Source organism: Etheostoma spectabile, chromosome 11, assembly GCF_008692095.1.
Source record: "Etheostoma spectabile isolate EspeVRDwgs_2016 chromosome 11, UIUC_Espe_1.0, whole genome shotgun sequence".
Taxonomy (NCBI): domain Eukaryota; kingdom Metazoa; phylum Chordata; class Actinopteri; order Perciformes; family Percidae; genus Etheostoma; species Etheostoma spectabile.
In genome coordinates, this window is record NC_045743.1 from 7,703,970 (window position 1) to 7,728,861 (window position 24,892).

Consider the following 24,892-nt stretch of genomic DNA (forward strand, 5'->3'; position numbering starts at 1 on the left):
AGAACTAAATCCCCTTTATTACCTGAATTAGTAAGTCTTTCATCTTGGTCCCTTGTTGGAGGAGCTGGCTGCTCTCTTCTTTCAGGAGTTTTTGTACAAACTCTGCGGCAGCCTTATTCTTCTGAGTGAGGAGAGAGGCCCAGATAGCCTGTACAGCACAGTGTTATCTTCACTGGGCTTTCCACTGGGGTTATCTATCACCCCCACACGCACTCCAGGGCTGGCTTTCTGCACACGCACGCACACACACACACACACACACCACACACACACACACACACACACACACACACACACACACACACACACACACACACACACACACACACACACACACACACACACACACACACACACACACACACACACACACACACACACACACACACACACACACACACACACACTATTTCACACAAATATCCCACTCTGTCATATTTCCACAGTCTGCAGGTCTCACTGAGAGAGAGCACTGGGAGAAGAGAATGTTGATAGCTTAAAGTAACAGTAAAGGTTTGTACTATTCTGGTTATTATACCAGCAAGGAATCTTTTTTTCATAAACAAAATGCCTGCTTGCTGTATCACACTCAACTCATCTGTAGTGCATCAACAGTGAATATTTCATTTTAGAGGCATCTGTACTGATGATTTTTTGGAGGGCACACAAGCAGATGCATTTATATTTTCAGAGTAAACTTACTTAATTTTAGGTCATGCAGGCCTGCCCTTACTTTTTAGTCTATGGACCTGCCTTAATAATCAGTAAGAAGGTATCTCAATGTACTTCTCATCTCTTCTGCTTCATAATGAGGTAGAGATTTAGTTTCGTAGATACAGGAACACCAGCTGCACAATTAGTGTCAAAGACAGGCCAATGTAAAAAAGATGTATTGACTGAGTCAACATTCATTACTTCTAAGAATTGAAGGCTTGTGATATATTGTCAACAATACATTCTAGATGAATTTTACTAAAATAAAATCAGCATTTATGCTTTTAACGCATAATAAACAACACACATAAACCCATGATCATTCTTTTCTAATTCTTTACATATAGAAAGTTAATGATGGGATAAAAGAATGAAGAGAGGTGAACACGACAGAGAGTAGATGGTACGCACCATATGTTTCAGAGCATTGAACAACAGTTTTCTTCCTGAGACCTTCTCAAAATCTCCAGCTACCCATATGGTCACAGCACTCATCCCATCCTCATCTAAGGTAGAAGAGCAACATACACACTGTATCACAAGGCCTTTCAATGTAAGCATTATTTTAAAATACATTACATTATTTTAAACTGACCAGTTCGCCCTCCCATCCACTGCAATTACCTGACGTTTGTTCAATAAACTGGTATATAGATAGTAACTCAGTCACTTAGTCAGTCAGAAAAGCAGGCAGTCAGCTGGTCAGCTAGTTCACAAAGGGAGGATGGCAATCAGCCTCCTCAACCTCACTGAGACAACTACTCTCCAGGCCTGAGCAGAGAAATGCAGCTCTGACAACCATTTAAACTGTTGGCCGAAAGCCAGTCAGCAGACCCAGCAATTATCTTGCTTTAGGCAAAGCCTGTCTTCTTTAACAAAGGTCAATTTCACACTTTCATACATCAGTAAAGCAGTGCAGGATTCATTTTGTTCCAATACTGCTCATTTTACATAAGTAAATGTAGTTGTTCCACAAGATGGGGATGCTTGAATAAGGGATTTATATTGCAAGTCATTGTGTTATTGAACATGAAATGGTGTGTATTCATCTGAAATCGTGTTAATTAGGAAACCAAGGAATAAAATAAAAAGTGACTTCTTACCACTGTTTGTAAAGTACTTCATTCTCTTAGCCATCACAGCTGTTTTGTCTCTGGAGTCATAGTATAAAAACATAGTTGCATCCTCCCAGTCATCTACAACTGCAAAGCAAGAAAGAAAAAATTTAAAAAATTGAGGAATATAGACAGTAACTTTGTTTCCATGCACACAATTTTACACATGTCTTAAAAAGAGTTGTCTCGCAGCGGTGCCGGAGAAAAGAAAAAAAAGGCAAGTTGCAGCTGCATCATCATAGCAATATGTAGCTATCAGCTGGCACATAAGCACTACAACTTGTGCAATATTGATAATGTGTTGGTAGACGGCGCGATCCATTTTGTCTAGAAAAACTTTGTTCGCAAAGTTTTCTTGAATGTAGTGCATTCAGTGCAAAAATGAATGGAAACCAACATGTCCTAAATCAATTCGATATGCCCAATCTGATCGCGTACTTAGCAAGGACAGACATACGCACAGGTTTAGTGGATGGAAATGACTGTGTATGATATGTGATGTTAAAGATGAGTATGCAAGGTTAACATGGCATCAGTGAAGCAGGTACTTCCGGTCAGATTGCAAATAAAAGGGTTACACCCTGGAAGCAATTGGCGCTATCCATAGATAGTCACCTGCATCTAATACTCAGTTCACTGACCCTAGCTAGAACAACACGATGACTGGTCTCCTGAAATACAAGAACTACATCAGTATGTTTAATAACTGTTGTAGCAAAAGTGGTCTAATACTTGAGCAATTTCAGGGTTCCTTGACAATACTTCAATTCACTCATATATGTGTATTTGTATATTAATCTAAACGTTCTATTCCTGGCCCAAAAAAGAGGTAGGTTTGGCAGGTTGAATATGAAGCATGAGTACAGACAATGTCGTACCATAAAGACAGCTCTCTGGAAGGCGGTGGTGGTGTCCATTATGCGCTGCAGGATGATGGTTTCCAGCTCGTCTGGGTCCATCTCATCAGGGCTCAGAGGGACTCCATTAAATAAAGCCAGTGGTAGTGCACCTAGGCCACTCTTTTTATAGAAGAGGGCACCGTGCTGGAACAAACAAGACATGGATTGAATCCTTGCTCCTACTTAATTAATTAAAATAATGTATTTATTATTCTTACTTCCAATAAACGGAAAGAAACAGGAGAGAGTTATTTTATCTCCTTACCTTTCTTTTGTCGTCATACTCGGATTCTATACCAAGAATCCTTTCAGCATTGGCTTTAGGGAATTTTCTCTTCAGGTAAGCAGAAATTGTATCAGCAGACAGTATCTTCCCGGCATCTACTTTGTTGTACAACTGCAAGAGAGTGGCAAGTCAGATCCGATTTGATCACTGCCTTCAGATCTCGGCAACTGTCAATTCCCAACTCTATGTGAAGAAATAATACCAGAGGCAAAATCCCACTGACTTATCTAGTCCAATAATGTCTTAAACCATGGGAACATACGACACAATAAAACAACTGACTTCAGAGGCACGAAGAGATGAGCTGGCGAGAAGTGTACTTTAGTTCAAGAAATGCTTGCTAAAACAACAGAGATTTATACAAGTGACATACTTACTGAGACCATGGACAACAGAGCCTGGGATACATCGTACTCGTCTGCAATGTAATTCAGCACTCTGTAAAATCCAACCCCTGGATCTGAGAAGCCATCAATCTCATCCTTGGTGTTGACAACAAACACAAATCCAATTCTAAAGAAAGGGGGCAAAAATAAGTATTGAATTTGCAAGTAAAATGAGAATCACTACGTGGTTAAGATTATAAATGCCAAGAGTGGACCATATAAACAGCCTACGGAGGCGAGAGAAATAACAGCACCAACCTCAGGGGGATCTTGTGCTTGTAGAAAAGCTCTGCTAGTTTCATAAGCTCAACACTTTCTTCCTGTATTGGATCTAGGAACAGCACCTAACGACAAAGGTATCAGCATCAAATCTGAATCATAATATATTTACAAATACACATTATCTGACTTGGATCATGGATATATCAGAGTTTAGCAGATACAACAATACACCCAGTCCCAGACTGTTCTGATGATCATTGAGGCTCTCTTTTGTAACAGTGTGTCTGACTGTACTAACTGAAATGCTTTGAACAGCCCACAATTTGACACAAAACTATTTAATGTAGTCCAGCAGAAAAGAGAATTTAAAGTTTCACTGAAATTACAACCTTTTTCAATTTCATTCTCTTTATCACCACTACCCTGCATCATCCTTCAGGAGACTCACCAGGTTGAAGAAATTGCGTCGGATCTGCCGGATGACTCCAGGAAAAGTGGCTCTGAGGAGCTCCTGTACCCCTGTTGGCCAGCTGCGGTATACTGGGTCATTCTCTATGTCATTTATCCACTGGAAAGTGCATGACAAAAGATGGCAAGAAGTTGAACATCAACAACTTCTCAGTCCCTCCACACACCACACACCACACAACACACACACACACACCCACACACACACACACACACATATGCCACACACACACACACGTGACATACAACAACACAACACGACATATACACACCAACGATATGTGGCATGCAAGGATTGATACGCATGGCCCGATGGAGTCTGAACAAGACAAGATTTTGCAAATTGCACTACAGGCTGTAGATGCTTTATTTTTAAATTACCTGCTTTATGTAGTTCTACTCAGACATGGGGTCAGGAAATATGACAGAAGACTTATAAAATGTCTTACCTACTGCATCTTTAAGTACAATTAACAAAACAGCAACCACACCACACAAATACAAATTTGGGTATCCAATGCTAGAATCACTTAATTTCCAACAGCAACTACACCTTGTACTTGACATGAATGAGTATGGTGATAAGTGCATCCTGTTATTTATCAAAAGCACTAAGACATTGCAGTTGCGGTGTATCCACCCTTAAAAATCTATTAAAAATCAGAATCAGACGTACCTGTTTACACAGGCGTCGGTTGAACGATTCACGCTTTAATAATATTGTGTTATACCTACTGATTGTGATTCATTTTCTCACTCTGTATTTTTGCCCCTTTAAAGCACTTTATGACCTATGTCTGTGGAAAGTGCTTTATAAATACATTTTATTAGTAAGAGTGTTACATTAAGTAACTTTAAATTACAATTTTTTTTCCTGTTAACTGCCCTCCTTTATCCCTGAAATATTTAATCACAAGGTGTAAAATGAATATAAAGTAAACTTAAACGGCTTTAACTAGAGTAATCTAACCAATAAACAGATAATTACATGCATGTAAATGATTAAAGCTGTTGCACAGAACATTAACATGAACTCTTCTGTGTACAGAAATATGCTGGATCTGATCTACATAACATTTAATATGTATACTTGTCATAAAGCTTAACTGCCCATCATCAGTAAGCTGTAAGATATGACTTTTTATGATTAATGACCATAATCATTGTTGCAAAACTATAAATTGAGAAATCATTGCTGGCCTATCTGGCCCCAACTTTGGTCTTTCTCTTTCTCACGGTTCAAGCCTCCCCACAGCGCAAACCTTCCCCTTTGCTGCCACAATATCATTATCTGTGTGTGTGTGTGTGTGTGTGTGTGTGTGTGTGTGTGTGTGTGTCTGACACACATACTGCACATACTCTCTGTATCTAGAAGGGGAGAGGCAAGCTGAAATGACAGATCTCTTGTTGAATGTGGAAAGGCTTAAATTCTTCATTTTTTGGCATTTTTATAGAACCTAGAATATTAAAATGGCCAGAGGGGCCAAAATGAAAACTTTGTTAATTTGATAGCTATTCTTGGCTGAATTCCCAATTACTGCCTGGAATCTTCTGGCAGGCTCATGACTGTTGCAATCGCCTGATGACTGATTCACTAATTCAAATCCGGGTACACAAACAAGAAAAACACCTGCAGCGTTGATCTGGGCCAGATTAATGCTTTTGGACAGGACTCACCATTATTGCTGGATGTCTGATATCTAAGGCATAGCTGTCCTCCACAGCATTCACAGGCAACTTCAGCAGCTTCCCCTGATGTTCTCCTTTTATGCCTAGGTTATGAAGCCCCTCTAAGACCCTGGCCTCTCCTCTGAGGATTTCTAAAATGCTGTAAATACAAAATCACAGGCTAGTTTTTCATACACATTAGCTGTTTGGCAGTGGTTTTGCAGTGCACCAACATCCCTGTGGAGAGCCACTGGCAGACCACTGCTCCTTCCTGATGGGTTCCTACCTGAAAGGGTTGTGAATGTCCAGATCAATGTGCAGGCCGTTGATGAAGAGCTCCCCGTCTCCTGGGTGAAGACCAATGGTCTCACTGAGACGCTGAAAGAACAAGCTCAAAGTGTTAGCTGAATGCCGAAACCCCTAAATGAGCAGTTCTACCTTTTTTTGATGTGAACAGAGCCTACAACATCAAGTAGAAAGGATAAAGAGTGCACAGAGAACAGAAGGAAATAAAGTGTCACATTTGAGGCTGTTCTGGAAAATATTTCAAATACAGATAAGAAACTCATTGTCTAAAATAAAACCTGTGCATTGACTAAGTATGTTATCAAAGAAAACCTCCAGCACTATCATGTGGAAACGCTGCTCATTATATCGCACCTTTTGGTTCTCCTCAATTTCTTTTCTCATTTCCTGCTTTACAGCCACTCTTGTCAGTGATCTGTGGGAACAGTAAATCATGTACATACACCATCAGCTTTCAACACATCCCAAACCGGCAATAAAATGCCACTTTTAATCCCCAAAAACCTGCGGGCCATCAAGATTGTAAGTTCAGTCAATTCCCTATAATCACTGACTCTTACTCGGCACTTTCTGGTGACATTACAAGTTGCTTGAGCCAAAATAAGCAAACAACAAAAAATCTGATTAGATCTCTGTATTAAAGTTGTATTTATTGTGGATAATGCACAAACTAATGCATTTATAAAAGATATTTCATGTGCACTTTACACATTGCCACACAGAGTAGGTCTTCTAAAATATAGATTTTGAAATGGACTCAAATATGTTAGCCAGTCGGTCAGATAATAATAAAATGTAATTTTCTGACCTGGCTTTGCTAGGAAAGTTCTGACTGAGGTCTTGCATGAGCTTCAAGCCATCAAACTTTGGCACGGACATGATTTTGGCAGCTGCCTGGACACTAAGATCTGTGGAGATCAAATCATCAACATTTATCTATCTAGACAAATTAAATACATGTAAAGCAATCACAGGAGATTAGATTCAGAATGCTGTGTTAAGATTATTAACTGTTAGCCAAAGACAACGATACAGAAAAACAGCATCTCCATAAATGGTATATTACTTGAAAGCTAAAACAACAAAAATCCACATTGCAGTAATTGTACATTCCTATATTGACTTTTTTTCTAGTAGTCATTGAACAACTGAAATAGAACGTCAATACCTTGCACTTCCCACACTTTGAGAGGGACCATGTCATCGGTACTCTCCAGGAGATGTTTGCGAAACTCGACAAGTTCCTCTTGGAGTTCAGAGTGAGATTTCCTTAAGAGAAGTAAAAGAAAAAGAGGAAGATACAAATACAATCCAAAGACTTATCAGGTCACACAAAGCCTAGGATGTCCGCAGCAATAACAGAAAATACAATAGAGACAAAAAAATTCTAAATGACAATATTAAGTTACATTTAATCTACTTACTTTAATGTTCCAAAAATGAACCCTTGGACTTCATCATTGTTATCATCCTCAGCATTTATAACGGTCTTTGAATCTAAAGAACACAAGATTTGTGTTTTATTGCTGTGGACACAGCGTAGTCCAGCATAGAATGTTTAATAAGTCACAAACTGACCTTTTACTTTGGTGTCATCCACAGCTTTGTATTCTGTGCTTTTGATAGCCAGCTCAACACCGTAGCCAGATAAAAGCATCTTTTGAGGCTTTGGATTCTGCAAGCAGCCAGAAGCAGAGTAATGGCTTAAATAAAAAACAGTGTTTACATGTATATTTCTGTTAACAGCACTGTGACAATAGTCATCAAGACTGCAGATCCATTCCATGGGGGATGCTTTCTGCCAAAACCTATACACAATCTATGGCCACTTGGCCAATTAGGGTGGACATGCGTTGAAACTGGTAGATTTAGCTGCCTTAGCCACACTTATTGCTAGCAGGCAAATAAAATCAAGCATGCAAACATTCCATTGTAATCTCCATTCACATACATTGGAAGTAAAGTGGGTGACAAGAGATGTTCAACAAGGTACTGGGATAGGATGCCATCTTTCCAATAAATTAATCAGATTTCTGGGCTGCTAGATATTGCCAGAGTATGCTGTAAGTGCTGTTATTGTAAAACGGAACCGCCTGGGAGCAACAACAGCTTAGTTGTACAGCAGTAGGCTGAATGCTGACTCCCGGGAGATTGTCTTCACTTGCAAGTTGCAGCAGTCACTACTTAGTACCAAAATGCCTCAGGAAGCGACGTCAGCACATGATCTACTGTATGTTTTTGGAACTTCATGATATGGGTCTCTGTGACTGAACACAAACCACACACATGCAAAACATCACCATGTGCAAAGCCAAGAGTAGGCTAAAGTGGTGTAAAACACATATACATTTTGACTCTGAAGCAAAGGAAATGTATTGGTCTGAACAATACCACCAGCACAACTTGGTAGAGAGGAGTGGTCTGGGCTTGCTTTTCATTGTTTGGGCTTGGTTCCTTCCAATTAAGAAAAGCGTTAACACCTGACTGACTTGCAGAGAGTCCTGACCTGAACCCCATCAAGCACTTTTGGTTAAGTCAGAATTCCGTTTGCATTTCAGACATTTTTAGCCAACTTTAGTGCCACAGTGTCCGCATTCTTTGCACCATGTTGTCCAACTGGTTGATGTGTACATCCCTTGTTTACAAGAAGGGATTTTTCAATACTAGACAGTCAGTGAAAGTTATGATCTAAGAAGAATAAGCACATACGGCAGCCGATTCACTGACATTCAACCTTGACACTCATGTCACTCAGATTCAAAGCACTGCCTTGTGCTTTCACAGGCACAATTGGAAGTCTTTTACACCCACACTCTCATTTTCTTCAACACACACACCCTAAAGAAAATCACCTTTTGGTCTATCAAAGACATCTGTATCATGGTTAGTTTTAGAATTTTCAAATACAAAATATGTCATTGTTTTATCAATGCAATAGTACCATCATCTAAAGTAAAGATGAAGCAATAGAGGCCCATTGCACAGAGGAATAAAATTATATATATTAGGCTTTACCAGCACAGGCAATACTTGTTTAGTTTAATGTTGGTTCTGATCTTTTTATGGAGTTTGTTGAAAATAAGAAAAAATGTGAATAGCACAAGCCTTATCATTTAAAATCTAACATAGTTCTTCTGTGTAAAAACCAAAAGATAAAAGCACAAGTTAGATAACTAGATAACTTTTCACTGAGACTAACAGGAAACCACATTATTTATTAAAACATTTAATCAGTGGAACATCACTTTAAAATGGCTGCAAGAGCATTGCTACTCACCGCTACAAAATGCCGCAGCACATATATAAGTGTGCCCTCTCCAGCCTTCTCTGACAGCACCTTATGAAACAAGGTGAACTCCTTGGTTCCAATCTCAGCATAGAGGATCACAACTGGCACATCTGTTTTATTGACCCCTGGATATGTGTGATCATTCCTAAATAAATATGGTTTGGGCCTGAAAACAGTTAGAGATGTTATTAAAGAGATTTCTGAAATCCAATGATTTGTGTCAAAAACATTTCTATGTTGATTACAGGCAAAATGTAGTCAGCAAAAGCAACATTTCAATGAAAACAATACTGTAAACCTATCAGGTTGTTCTGCTGTACAGATTGAATTTCTTCACAGAAGACGGTGCTATTCTGTGTTACCTGCCTGCAGCTGCTTTCAGGAGTTTCTTGATGTCCTTGGTACTGCAGCTATGTTGACCATGGATGGACACAAAGGCAGGGCAAGCCTCAGGTGGAGGCTCATCACTGGCTATCTGTTAAATGCATAGAGGAGTGAAAGAATGTTCTATACAACTCTGGTCACAACACTATGCTATCACTGCCAGGATCTAGTGAAGAACCATCACTTTTTAACATAGGCCTAAATTGATTATAGATAATTTAGTTACGTGAGTGTTTTTTTCTTAGTATTCTCCAGCAATCACAACAATTTATACTGTGCAGCAAAACACTTCATTTCAGCTGCAAAAGTCCATTATTCATTTTAATGTTTAACACATTAAAAAATTAGAGAACTTCATCAATGGTGTATCACTGTCACCAAAATGTAATTCCTCCTTATCATATCAAAGATTTGTGTACACAGAGTGCACTGACTTTGCACAGTATTAAAGTTAAATTTAGTTCAAAGCCAACTGTAGTATCCATTTATAATTCATGTCATGTGAAACATTTTTTATTGAAACTGGGGTTCATACGTCTCTCAGTTGATGGTCTCGCATTGCCAGACCTTCCTCCACAGCGCCGCGAAGGAGGGTCTGCTGGTCCACATATCCTTACAAAATCTTAACCAGTGAAACTCACTTACTGCACATGCAGCCAAATTAGCTTGTTCTCAAGCATATAAGAACATGCACAATGTGCATATTGATAAATGCATCAGAGTTATATAAAAAGCAGTCTTATTGATTTTAATAACCAACGCCAACTCTGTCACTGGATCAATTACAGCTCATTAACCTTACACATTTGAATTCTGTGAGAAACCACAGAGAAAAAATACTGTTGTGAAATATTTGTTTTATTGATTGTGTAGTATTTTACAGTTTGAGAATAATTGAAATTGAAAAAGAAATGTAAGAAAGGCCTGCAGAGCAACTTGAGTCAAGAATAGGGTGAACAAAAACCTGTAATAGGAAATGGGCTGGCTGTCTTGCATTCTGTACTATTCCAACATTGATCTTGAGAGGATTTTTTAAATAGTTATACTATTTTGACCACAACATACCTGCTGGGATGCATGAACAGCTGGTGAGTACGAGCGTAGGGCCAGAGCAAATTTGAGGAGATTAACTTGAAGATCTGTGAGGAACTGGCCAGCCTTCTTCAAGATCAAGTTGTAGTACGAGCGCACAGACTCTGTGAGACACATCAACATTAGTAATAACAAGGTTTCTTTGAAGAGAAGCACACCTGTTAAGGTGCAAAAGTATTTCAAACGTATTTTGGATTCAAACAACATACCTCCTTGCTTGTATACAGTGAGCTCTTTCACAGTGTCAACAAACTGCCAGAATCTCTCATTCCCATCTTCTCCAATAAACTCACTGCACAAGAGAAAATGAAAGTATTAGTCAGCATCAGTCAGTTCCCACAGGACCCAAGCAACCTTTTTCTTAATGCCCAACAGTTAAAGCTACAGTCCACCAAATAATTTTATATTTTCTGGTAACGAGATTCATAAGTCCATTATGTATGATTACTAAAGTTATGATCCACTAAAGGGCACATATTTGCAGAATTGTTATGACTTGAGGATCAAATCTGTCAATTTAAGAATCATTTCCCTCAATGAATATACAATCTTGACAGTCTTCAGTTGTTCCCAGACACTTCAATATGAGGCAACTAACAAGAAACCATTATGTTCAAACACTCTGAACGTCTGTATTGACAATTGGGGGCTGGACTAATGACCTCGACATTAATATCCAGGGGTGATATGGTTACCTTGTCTCAAGGAGGAAAGGCGTCATGCTCCACTTTGCTTTCAGACTGGCAGTGACGCCTTTGGGTGCCGATATGACATGATGTATGTTTAGCAGCAGCAGTGACAGCACAATAACGTTCCTCATTATCTCCGGCAAAACCTAACATGAACCTACAGTGGCAGAGAGCAAACACCGTCAGTAACGTTAGAGTACTGCACCTTTGCTTTATGAGAAGTGCCAGTCAGTGCCACGTAGCTAGCTAGCTATACTCTAACGCTAACCTATTAGCTAACTAAACCACAACGGTGGTGCAAACCTCATAAATTTAGAGTAACGACACCGTTGCAGGAGATGCTAGCTAACGTTACATGAAGAAACCACGTTGACCTGTTTAGCTAGACCTCAGAATCAGAAGATTTTATATTGTACAAAAATGAACAACGAACTTCTTAACAGCCGTTCAGCCAGTAAACATAAACCTAAATCTAAAAAGACAAGAAATAGTAGGCTACAACAATAGCCTACAATCATAAATAGAAAGAAATATACACACTAAAGGTAGCTACTATTGTACTTTTGCACATGGTGCCTAACGTTAGGAATAAAAATAACTAGCTAACGTTTAAACGGGTCAGACAGAAATTAACTTAGCTGTAGCATAAAGGTAAACAGCCCAGAATTAAAACGGTACACTAGCTTGAATTAGCGTTAACGAACGAACAAGTAACAGTGTAGCGTTACATTATGAATAACGTTACATTGATCACTGTGTTGCCAATATTACATCCGTTAGTGATGCTGACCGCTTCCATACAAAGCAAAGGGTTTCTTCGGGTAGGTATTTTGGGCAACTAGCGTAAAAGCAAGTTGCCGGGGTAGCCACGTATTGTGGTGAATCGCGCTGACCGTTATCGTGTCTGAAACAACCGTTAAATAAAAAATAAATCATGGCGTATTAGTTATGTTTTTGGGCACAATTTGTAACATTCTTCGCATGGACACACATTAGTGACAGTGAGTGTAAAGTTTAAACAAACCTGGTGGTAAAGTTGTAATTTAATCTGGCACGGCGGTAGACAGCTAAAAAGGCAGCGGCTGGAGCTCAAACACTTGTCCCACCAAACACTGGAGCATGTTGCAGCTACAGCACTGTGTAGGCCCACTGAGCATTGACTGTTAATATGCAGTCTATGGTACTGAGCTATGGTAATGAGTGAGTAACGTTATGTGTGTCAGTGTGAAACTGTGTAGCCAAACAGTTGCAGCTGTATAAGAGGCTACAAGACATATCAAGGAATATTTAATAATTACAAAGTTACATTATGTTTATGGTGAGCTACGATATAGCATATAACTTATCTATTTTAAAGGCTAATATGCAACATTAATTATACTTATTGATAGGTAAAACAATTTGTAAGGTATATCAATCTATCAGTCAATCAACAGAATATTAAAGGGGTTGTGTAGCATTGTATTACCTGACTTCCATAAAGTTAACATAGCCTATTTGTGAGAGATAGCGGGAACAAAAATGTAGTGTTATCATACAACTGTTCTCGCAGGCTATGGTGCTTAGTGATTCCCATGATCAGTAAACCAGGGATCTTCAAGGTAGGGTCGGGGACCCTTAGGGGGTCCTCAGAGTCGATGAAGGGGGCCCTCCAAATTATTGTCCTAACATGAATCAAATTAATTATTCGCAAATATAAATCCCCACTGATGATCAAAGAAAGTAAAAATTAATGGACAAAGTGACACTGTTTATTTCCATGGAGACGACTGAAGTCTATTAAGCACTTTTCTGGTAAATGCTGAGCATTAGGCTACTGCGCAGCCTCCTACTGAGCTTTACGACGTATAGATGTGACGTAAGAAACCTGTCGAAAAGTTGTAAGTCTTCTGCTAGCTGTGCCAAGAGAAATCTCCGTCATTCCGATTCTTACGCAGATGGAGAGCGTAGTTATAGCGTAAATAGCATAGCATATATGTAAGGATAGGCACAAGCTAATTATTGCTAGCTAAAATGCTATAACATTAGTAAATAAACTTAAACAGCTAATATAACTCGAAACTGCCTGCAAGCTTCTCCTGCCTGTATGGTAATTTGTCTACTATGCGACAGAAAGTCGTGTGGTTATGACACAATCGTTAGCCTTTTTTTTTTTTTACCAAAACGCCCGCTACAGAGCCATAATGTGAGATAAAAAGTAATGGAGCCTTTTATACATTGTTGTGTTTCTTTAGAAATAAACAGTGGACAAATAGAGTCTTTAAACCCTTCAGGTGTAAAGTCCCTCACTGTCAAAGTGACACCAAAATAAATGGCCATCAATGGAATGCTAACAGGGTGATGCCTTGATAGCATCAAAAAGGCTCATAGGAGGTAGCCTACGCTTTGTGGAGGCTTGCTACCCCCTTGCTGATGATAGGCTTACTGGCCTGTAGCCTAGGTAAAGTACAGTAACTAAGATATCCATCCACAGACAAAGATAAGGATTTAATGTGCCACATTTATGTTTAACAATAAAACATGATTTATAAAATCATGCCAAAAATGAGTTGGCTATATTTTAATAGCTCAGTATACTATGTTACACGTTATCAGAATCAGAATCCGAATCAGCTTTATTTGCCAGGTATGAGGACACATATGAGGAATTTTTCTCACACTTTTCTTCACTCTTACACACGAAACAACCAAAACAAAAATATACACACAATATATACATACTCTAAACAGAACAATATAGACCCATGAGTTAACAAAGAGTGCAATAAAAATTATTTAAATATGGAGCATAGTGCAAAGATACTGGGATAAATAGTATTATGTTATTATATTACAATATGAACAGTAGGAACATTATGGACAGTTCTGAAATAGAAAATGAGAATGATGAATGAATAACAAATAAGAGAGATGTGAGAATGGGAATGATGAGTAAATAGTAAATAATAACTAATAAGTGAGATATGAGAATGATGAGTAAATAGTAAATAATAACTAATAAGTGAGATATGAGAATGAGAATGATGTTAATACTAAATAAGTGGAATAATAAGTGGAACCAGTGAACAGGTGCTGTAGAGACAGTGATTACTGGGTTATTGACCAGAATTCAACCTGACACTGACGGTAAGAAGTCAGCAAGAAGTCAGCTGTTTATCAGGCCCAAGTGCAAAAGGAAACTTAATTTCTACAATATAGCCTTTGTTGTAGGGGGTGCCAGCTCCGTCTCTCTTTCAGTTTAGAGGCCACTTGCTTTAAAAAAAAAAAAAAAAAAAACTGCAGTAAACTGATCCGTAGCCTATGTGTAAAATGGGTGGAGTAGCCTACTCCTTAAAACTCAATTTTGGTATCACTTTGTATGTTAAAGCTTTGTCAATTTTGAAACTGTGGGCACTAGTGACAAAATGACTGATCAGTTAATCAAAAAAATAGCCTAACTGAACTCATAAAAAAGTATTGTGACTAACGTTTGCTCTTAATTAATCAAAACCATTTCATCACGGCACAACTCAACTCTATAAATGCCTCGCATTTCGGTGCCATTGCCTATTTATGTGTGACTGTAACCATTATTATAGAAACTCGCGGTGGCTCTAACAAGAACCTACTGTCTTTGAGCAAATGTTAGACGTTATTTTGGCGTCATATGGTTACCCTTACACTGCAACTAGAGATAGTGCCATATCTTGTATCATCAAAGGTCACACTCGGATGAATGCGCTTCATAAAGTTACAGCGGATTTAGTATTTAGCCTGTGTGTGCTTGAATCTCCGTGTTGTCAGTGACCGTGTGGGCTTCTGGCTTTTGCAGTTTTTAACACGATTATGGGATGGACAGGAATGGGATAGAGCGCTCCCAGCCCAACCACAACGAGAGCATAACGCAATATTTGTCGGCTCGGATGCAGCAGCATCCTCTCAAAACACTGCTTCAGCACAGTCATTCAGACCGCCCAACCCGTCGAGGATGCTGCCGGAGGACCCAGCCCGGCAGTCCAAGCCGTGATTCGTTTCTGCTGAAGTAAGTCCATCGCCAAATCGAAACACACTGCGATTTAGACTGGGGCCAGGACGACTAAAAACATAAAGAAGGGGGAGAACTATAAAGCCACATCAGCTGCCTAATTTGTAACTTGATACCGGAATATGGGAGTCGTCGGCGCGGATGCCGCTCTACACCGGCTTTAGAAGTTGGACAGACAGAAATGACATGACTCTTGACTTTGGCCAATATTTCCAGCGCAGTGCAGACGGCAGTATTACAGAATCCAAAAGGTGGACTTCTTTTGTCCAGATTACCGGAGGGTGTTGTCTGATCAACATGTGGCACCTAAATAATAGGCACCTTTAGTCTTTTCTGAGGCATGGAGCATTAGGCTACTGAACCCATCAAGGTGCTACTTATTATTCAAAGTAATGGAATGAAGACAATATCTTGATATAATGGATGATAGGTCCAGTAAGCTCATCTTGGTTCCTATTTTAGCGGTCCTTTTTGTTATGATAGGTTATCAGTACATATGTCCCGCAGGCAGCAATTCGTGCCACTTTAAGACTGGGGAGAAATTAAGAGGGGTAAGCCTACTTTCCACCCCGTACCAGGACAGCGATGATTTCTACAGAGATCAAGACCTGGAGGATGACAGCCCTCCTAAACTACCGTCAAAATTCAACTTTACCGAAAGAGACCTTGACAGACACGTGGAGTTCAACATCAAAGGGGACGACGTGATAGTGTTTCTGCACATCCAGAAGACCGGGGGAACTACTTTCGGGAGACATTTGGTGAGGAATATTCGCTTGGAGCAGCCGTGCGACTGCAAGCCCGGACAGAAGAAATGCACATGTCACCGACCAGGGAAAGAGGAGTCCTGGCTCTTCTCCCGGTTCTCTACTGGCTGGAGCTGCGGACTTCATGCAGACTGGACCGAGCTCTCGAACTGTGTACCTGTAATTATGGATAAGAAGGAGGCCCAGAGAAATAAAAGGTATGCTTAATTCACCTTGTGTGTGTGTGTGTGTGTGCACGTGTGCGTGTGTGTGTGTTTCTTGTGTTGATGAGCAGGTATGCTAAAACAAGCTATATGACCCCCAAACCACATGACACATGCACTGGAGCCCCATGATTAACTCACAGGTTTACATTTTTTCCTGGTGTTCATTTGCATGTAGTCTTTTGTCATGGACGGTCAAGTGAGCAGTGATGGATGGAACCGAACAGTATGTAAAAACACAAATAATTGCAATCAATCACCCAGCAATCAGGTCACTTATAATAGGTTGTGTACCCACAAGTGTGTTATACTGAAGATAATGTAGTATAAACAGCTATAACAAAATTTGTTTTTTTTTATTCGCTTGACCTTCAGACATATACATTGTCTGTGTTTGTCCTTTTTGTTCACATCAGCCTCTCACAATTAACTTTTTCCTGCCCAGCTGTGCCAACGCTGTTATTTTGCCAATTTGTGCCATTAACCAATTGTTATGAAGCATTTCTAGAACTCCCTTTCACTGCATTAACGGTGTTTGTGAGCCTGCAGTCCAAATGTTCTGGCACACATCAAAGCTCCAATTGCACCTACTGAAAACTGACTGACGGGTGTATGAAAGCATACACTCTGAATCCATAAAGATATGGTAAAGGGTCAGTGACAGTTTTTCTTCCCTCTGACTGAGGGTATCATCTATGTCAATTAAGTTGTCCAAAGTTGAGACGTGACATAATTATACCTGACCCCCATACACCATTACACTTCCCCTGCTTGGCCTCACCGTCTTTTGTAATAAGTCCCTTCCAGGTGTTCTCGTTGGCTTACAGAACAGGTGCACTACTGTTATATTACATAAAATCTTTTGCATTTGATGCCATCTTATCTCAGGACTGAGTTCAAATTATACCAAGATGCTTGGTTTATGAAGCCCAGTTATCTGAGATAAACAGCAGAGTAGAACTTGACATGCATTATCTCTACAATATTTTCTGTTGTATTATTAGTGGAAAAGACATTTGCAATTGCTTGTACAAATGTGAGATGCAGTACAATTACTAAAGGGGGCCGCATTGGAATGAACTAGTCACAGCAGTGTGTGTGTGTGTGTGTGTGTGCGTGTGTTTTCACTCAGCAGAGTGGATGTGTGTATTTTGCAATTCAGTTAGTTTTTCTGGAGTCACTGATTCTTTAAATTGCACTACAGTTTAGGTATTAGTTATGTTAAAAGTCTATAACTCAGTTATAGGATATTTTCAAATATACTTTTGCATGTAGAAACAGCACTGACCAAATGTGGTGTCACACAAGCACACGAGAATTCCCTTCTCTGTTTGGAAAAATACAGTCTTACATTTTAGTACATGAGCACATGATTTATTTCTGCTGTGCAGAAGTGCAAGTGTTTCCTTTACTCAGGAAAGTGCTCACTGGATGTGACAGCTCTTCATTTCACAGCTGCAGCGTCTATTCTGCACTTACTGGTCCTCCCATCCCTTGTTCTTTAGCGGGCTCCCGCAGCATCTATTCTGAGATCATTCAGCTTCGACCAAGACTGATGGCAGACACATTATGTTAGACCCCCTCACTAACCACCCACTACACACAACACATATACTAAGTAAGATAACTAATAGTATTATTATACTACTATTTTATATATATATATATATATATATATATATATATATATATATAATATACTGTATATATTATGCAAATTCACCTTCATAAATTGTTTTGTGTGTAATGCCTTAATTGAAATATATAAATGGTATTGGGTCAAAGTAAAAAAGCGCACTTGTACAATAATACGCAATTAGTTAGCAATATTTAATGCACTTGTTACAAAAATCTTAACTCCACCTAAGGGTGCAATGGGAAATACCAATCATACATCAAATTCAGTTGGCATACCCTTGTTTTGTGGTTGAAAGCCTCTCAGATTGAGTGTCTATCTTTCCCGGTGTCCCAGGCATTGACCTTGCCAGCTCTTGAGATGGCAGTAAGGGAGGGGGGTGGGGGGGAGGGGGGGGGCATAGGAGGCCATGGCACTGCCTGCGTGGCATTGTTTGGCCTTTTCAGCTGGGCAGGGCGCCCTTGCACAGTGAGCCGGCCGTGCAGCCCAGGAAAGGTCAGGCGTGTCAGACTGGATCAGTCTGCGTGTCCTGTGGCGGGGCTCCTCTGGAGTGGGCTGTCAGTCAGAGGAGAAGTGGAGCGGGCAAGCCTGCCTTTCTTCAGGGGCTTTTTGGAGAAACATACCTCTAAGTGCTGTCCTCCTAAGTTGCTCTGTGGAGAGCGTCATACATTGTCTTGTCTGCTGCATGAAGATGGCTTGTTGAGAAGGTTGTTTCCTTCTCAGGTGAGAGAGGCCTTGCACTGAGAACAGCTGTTAGAATTATTTCTGATTGCTGCATGTTTATTAGCTAACTGTTTGGTCTGGAGTTACTCGGGTAGATATATTCGATATGACTAAACAAGGGACTAATTTTCAAAATGTACATGCATAAAGAATGGACTGTGTCTTCAGAATTGTTTTGCATGTGTAGTATAAGGCCGTAGGTCAGTATCAGAGACATATTTGATTTTGCTTTCCATTGAAATAAAAATGAGCTCATGCAATTTCTCGCTGTAATATTAGATTCCATCCATGTGGCAGTGATAATCTCTGTCACTACTGAGATTAATAAAACAACAACACAGCTTTATTGTGATGGCTACAGGTTAAGGTGAGGAAATTTGATTATTAAACATACAGCCAGATGTCCCTACAGCGAAGCATACATTATACTTCTTGAATAAAGCAGCAGTGGTAGACTTAATGCTGAAAATCTATGAAAATGGATCTTAATTGCAAACCCAAGCGTATACTTCATACATGTTGGTGGTTGACATGCATTGAAACATTGACTTTGAAACTGAATGTTTTGCTGATATATTAAATGAATAAAAGTAATCAGTTATTCTTTTTATAATGGGGTGCTGCTGTTGACAAGATCAGCATCTCCTTCAATATCGGTCGATGGAGTTTGTTTCAATTTCAAATTTACTGTAATTTGTGACATTTAATGGCCAGCCTTTAAATTAGGGTTGAAATGATTTTAATTTAATTTATGTCTCTGCTTGTTCTTTCACGGATTTCTCTGATGTCTCATATTGTTGGAACATCTGTTATACAGATTTGTTGAGTTCAAGAATGATCCAGAGCCAGCCCGTTTTTATTCACTTCAGAATATATTCAGTTCTATAAAGTCTATATATATACAGTATACTGTATATGTGTATACAACTTTCTTAACCCTGAAAGCAATTGTACACAGGATATACAGCTATAATAAGCACATACTGTATCTACAGTGGCCGACAGGGGCAAACGCCCTGCAACTTAAAGGACAATTCTGGTCGATTTCAACATGTTGCTCTGTTTTCTTTTAAATTTGTAGTGCTGTCAGTAGCGAGACAAATAAAAAAAACTGGTGCTGTCTACACCGAGTTATCCTCCTGCTAGATTTTCCACCCAACAATCTTAAACAGGCTTAAAGGAGAATTCCTGCCAAATTTTATGTTAACCTTGATCGCTATAAATATGCAAGTACTTTTGATTGAAAAAACCCAGACCTGAATCGGTGCAGGCAACACGGAGTGGCTGCAGCTACGTGTACAAGCTTCCACTGAGCTAAAACGGCAGTTAACGGGGCAAGTTTTAGAGTGCCTTTGTGCCTCTTAACAGACACACAATGCAATTAATATGTCTTTACAGCATTAACAGGGCCCTTATTAGGGCTGTAACGATATGGAAAATAAAACCAAAATCACTCAGCTCCACGAACCTGTGTCATAGTGGGAGAAGGCCAAATCTTATTCCTGTTTTGTCTGGTAAATTTAGCTAACTGTACAGATGGCTAAAAGCAAAAGAGGGGCACAGGTTACGCTAACAGGATGGTTGCTAGCTTGCTGGGGGGCTGACTGTGGATGTGTCTGCGGTTCGGGGCTGTTGTCAGCTCTCATGCAGACTGAAGCCTCGCAGCGCTGGGAGACTGAGGCAGAAGACAGGGGTGTGTTAGCTAGCTAAATTACCATTAGATGAGTCGTCTGTCTATATAGTTAACATTACTGATGCATTTGTGGGTTAGCTAGCCCAGAGTTGTTAACCGTGGTCAAAACAATTCTACTAAAATTAAGGACTGTGTTGAACGTTGTCGTCAACTTATGTTACCTACCAAGAATAGCATTAGCATTAGCTACTTTTCAATCAGTACCTTTACAGTAGGCACCAAAGCACTTTTCCTCTTTGTTCCCCCTACAGCTTGGGAGCGGAATTGTTACCATTATTTTTATGTCTCATTTAAAGGAGTTAGTGAACCACTGAAACAATTTTGGAAACATTATTTTAAGGTACAATAGAATCTTTGGTGTTGGATCGGGATTGTGTGCTTTTCTTCTTGCATCGTTTCTATATTTGCAGCATGTTTAAGTATTTGGTTGTGTTGTGTGTATTTGCAGCGCGTTTGCTGAATGCTGCACATGTGTTGTCAAATTAATGAAGATGTCTTCTTAATTTGCTTGTGTTTTGTCTATTTGCAAGTAGGGCTGCATAATTAATCAAATTTTAATCACAATCACAATTTTGGCTTCCCACGATCAAATTTGCGTAATCGAGCGATATTTTAAATGCGTCATTCCGTTCATAGAATGCTCCGAGTTTTTTTTGTAAGGCCCATCTACTCTAAAATAGCCCACCATTATCACATACCCTTCACCATACATAGAGATTGGCATGGTTTTATTTCAGTTAGCTTTGCATTGAGAGATGATTTTATGGAAAGTATCCCATCTCTATGTATGGTTAAGGGTATGTGATGATATGGGCCTATTTTCATTCCAAAGGCCAAGGGAACTTTATTAGGATGCATAGTAGCCTAGATCCATGAAATAACTGGCCTTTAACGATTAAAATCTGCCTACCTCTATGGGAATTTAACATAGGGGTAGGTATACTTATGCCCACTGTATTTTAGGGAAGGACATTTACGTATTTACAATACATTATTAATTCACAAAGAAAATTGGTGTCCTTAAAAGGTTGGATTTTTTTTTAATTAAGGCATTAGATCTATTTATAAAGATGATTTTTTATTCCTCTTTTTAGTCAACTTTATTACGGGATCCTAAACTGGTGAGCAGCACTGTACAATTGTAAAGCTTTGATGTATAGTATGTATAGCTTTTTTCCTGTCCATTTCATGTTAGTTATTCCACTTTTAACTGTGGCCTCATGGTAATTTTATGCATGCTGATGTTGCAGTTTTTATCAATTTATGAAATCTTCATTAGCAGCTTTCTTGTTGCTTATGCATAATGAATGCTCAGTTCAGAAGTACAAAGAGACCAAAGCCAAAACATAAGTATAGTACGGACGCTCCTCGATATTCTCCTTTGATGAAGCACAGAGAGAGAAAGAGAGAGATGTGCTTATGTAGCAATGGCAGAGGATGTCCTCTGCTGATTCTGGATAATAATGTTTAGATCATTGTGTCCTCAAGGTTTGTATATTATGTGTGCTGAAAAGCTGTCTTGAAAGTTTTGAACAAAAATTGGCATCTACTGTATTTTGATTTTTACTGATTACGTTTTTGGTAAATTCTTTGCTTTCTTAATGATATTGCTAACTGGTGGATGTTTATTTTAACAGTTTTTACACTCTTAAAGTTGCTTAGTTGCTGTACATTTGATTTAAATGCTACTTTATAGTGATCATATACCTACAGTAATTGCTGTCAGTCTTCTGAAAGGTGAAGGACAAGTCCTGTGTGCATTATGGCCTGAGGTGGTTGTTTTTCAGTGTGTTGTAGGTTACCAGTCTTACCATTAATGGTTACCCAATGGAGGGCGGGTACTGCAAAACCAAATAAAGCTCTCACCTACAGTATGTTTTTTCCACCAGTCATAAAAATTACATATTCATATAGAGTACATATCCCTTTGTTTTTACAACAATCCTACAGGAGCACTAATATACTGTTATTACTTACATGCCAATGACATGCCTTAAGTCTTTGCTGAATAACACCCCACGTCATATTTTATTCATAATAAGTGATGCGGACAGAGCAGCAATTAATGCGGGGTTGTTACCACTTACAGCTCACATCATTGAATTGTGCATGTCTCACTCTATCTACTACCTGCGCATGACAATGTTGGGCATCTCCGTGTTTCAGCATGTGGGAGGGAGTCATTACCAGCCCAACCTTAATGAACTTAAACCTGCAGACATCACTGGTATTTTTCCATTTTGGCATTACTGATTAAATTCATTTTATTACACAATAGGCTATGTGGGCACTTTCTCAGTTTGATTATTATGTTGTTTTTAGTCTATCATAGTTCATCAGATAAAGTAAGCCCAGTTGTCATAAAAATTCTAGAAATATCAATTGATTCTGAGCACTTAAAAGCAACTAATCAAAATCTTTTATAATGACAATGAATCAAATGAGTGTGTAACATGAGAGGCGTAGCTTGTAGTGATAAAGAGGATTGTTACCTTGACTTTACAGAGCTTTATAGTGACGTTAAGCTTATTGTTTAGCTTTACTGTTTTGGTACCCTCTCACTGCTCTTATAGCGTTGTTCTTGGGTGCAGCAGGCAGCAGTTTTCAGTGCTAATGCTCTAAAAAAACTACTGTACACTACCTGCTCAGCGCCAAACGTAGTAACCAGTGGAGCATTTAGAAGCTAAAGAACCATATATTTATCTTAGTAGTAGGTAGAGACCAAAAACAGAGCTAAAAGAGAGGCAATATATGACTTAGATTCATCAGGTGGACACAAACACAACTCCATATGCATGAAAATGTTGCTGCTGGATGTGCAACTGTTCGCTAACACTAACACAACATCAACTTAAAAGGCGATGCCATGTCAATGTTTACCAGTTGTTTATATCGCCCCAGGTGGCCAAAAAGATTATTGCAGATTTAAGAATCATATTAAAGTATTACTTTTTGATGATATCTAATATTCTATTGAACAAAGACTATGTAGCGGCAATGTTGTCCCCATTAGGTAATCCACATTAAAACTGTTGTTACAGTATGTGTTTTTGCAAAGCTTGACGCAAAATGAATCTTTAGATGCAGTAACTTAATTTTGAAAGTTTACTCTAAATAAAATCACAAGAATTCACTCTGTTTTTGCTCAACTTGGCACACCATATATCAGGAAATATTACAGACTCTAAAGACATTTGGAACTGGAGTCATACCAGTAAATTGATACATTATTTTGCTGCACTTGATGGACTTTTCTTCTGTGTTCTCTGAAGCCTCTCACGTAGTGAAAAAGAGAAAGCACAGGCTCTCCATGAGACACAGTAAAGTAGCAGGGTAATGGATGCCCTCCAGACACAGATGAACTCAAAGGAGGAAAGTTGAGCAGATTTACCGTTCTGGTCATATCTTTAGATGTAGGAGGCAAAGTGCTCATCCCAATGATGGGATGTTTATTATGTTAGGAGGTGTGGGTGCCCTTGCAGGTCTTGGACTTCCAGGGTGCGGAGATTTGCTTTTCATGTGTCATTAATTCAAGTCGTCATTGCTGGCAGGCCTGAGCAGTAATCGAGTCGGTTTGATAATTAAGTGTTACCTCTACAGTGAGTGCAACAGCATATGTCATGCACTTGTTCACCGTCATGACATAAAAAAAAAATGAGAGCAATCGAGGAAGTCATTAACTGTGGTTCATAGTCAACTATGCAGAATAAAATGTGGAGTTTTTTTTTTAATTTTTCAATAGAAACAAAAAATAGCATGAGAACATTTGGGGGGGTATTTTAGACAAAAACAGAGCTCAAAAAGAGTGAATGTTGGTCCTACATTCATCAGATGGCCAGCAACACAACTCAAATACAACAAATAAATGTGGCTCCATATGTGTAACTGTTTGCTATCACACTAACCATCTTAAATAAAAAGTTATAAAATGTTTAAGTAATAAAGCAGCGAGTAATGCGGAAAGTTGATTGGAGAAGGTAAACAAATAACATGGGTTCTCTCTGCATACTCAGTAAAATGTGGAAAACATTAAATTAAGATTATGTGACAAACAGACCCTGAGTTCAAATAAGCTTTGCCATGGACTACAATCTCTAGGGTCTTCTCTGTAATTCTCATTTTTTCACACAATGTTTATCCTAGTAAAGATGTGTTCCAATTTGTGTGTGTACCAAGTTTTTAAATGTTTTTAATCACTTTTAGTAAGATTATACTTTGGTTTGCCGTGTGATGTCTCTTGTGTTGGAAAGGGGATTAGTGTCCCAGTTCTATCTTGAAATCTGCTGCTTGATACATGATTCACTAAACAGGGAGACCCGAATTGTCTT

The 24,892-nt window shown here is 39.1% G+C and overlaps 2 protein-coding genes across 2 annotated transcripts in view; one reads left to right on the plus strand and one right to left on the minus strand.

The window, feature by feature from the left end:
• uggt2 (UDP-glucose glycoprotein glucosyltransferase 2) overlaps positions 1-12,628 on the minus strand; it is a 42,256-nt gene extending 29,628 nt beyond the window's left edge. Inside the window, 23 exon segments of the mRNA XM_032530328.1 lie at positions 23-147; positions 150-228; positions 1,126-1,220; positions 1,818-1,916; positions 2,698-2,872; positions 2,994-3,125; positions 3,392-3,527; positions 3,659-3,744; positions 4,071-4,190; positions 5,768-5,918; positions 6,045-6,136; positions 6,419-6,479; positions 6,873-6,972; positions 7,233-7,333; positions 7,489-7,561; positions 7,643-7,739; positions 9,342-9,519; positions 9,716-9,828; positions 10,803-10,933; positions 11,039-11,121; positions 11,525-11,676; positions 12,292-12,422; positions 12,543-12,628. Of these exon segments, the coding sequence (XP_032386219.1) occupies positions 23-147; positions 150-228; positions 1,126-1,220; positions 1,818-1,916; positions 2,698-2,872; positions 2,994-3,125; positions 3,392-3,527; positions 3,659-3,744; positions 4,071-4,190; positions 5,768-5,918; positions 6,045-6,136; positions 6,419-6,479; positions 6,873-6,972; positions 7,233-7,333; positions 7,489-7,561; positions 7,643-7,739; positions 9,342-9,519; positions 9,716-9,828; positions 10,803-10,933; positions 11,039-11,121; positions 11,525-11,649 (2,352 nt within the window). The 5' untranslated portion in view covers positions 11,650-11,676; positions 12,292-12,422; positions 12,543-12,628.
• Positions 12,629-15,160: 2,532 nt separating this feature from the next.
• Positions 15,161-24,892, plus strand: part of hs6st3b (heparan sulfate 6-O-sulfotransferase 3b) — a 67,688-nt gene continuing 57,956 nt past the window's right edge. The window contains exon 1 of the mRNA XM_032530177.1: positions 15,161-16,506. Within this exon, the coding sequence (XP_032386068.1) occupies positions 15,962-16,506 (545 nt within the window). The 5' untranslated portion in view covers positions 15,161-15,961. The remainder of the gene's footprint in view (positions 16,507-24,892) is intronic.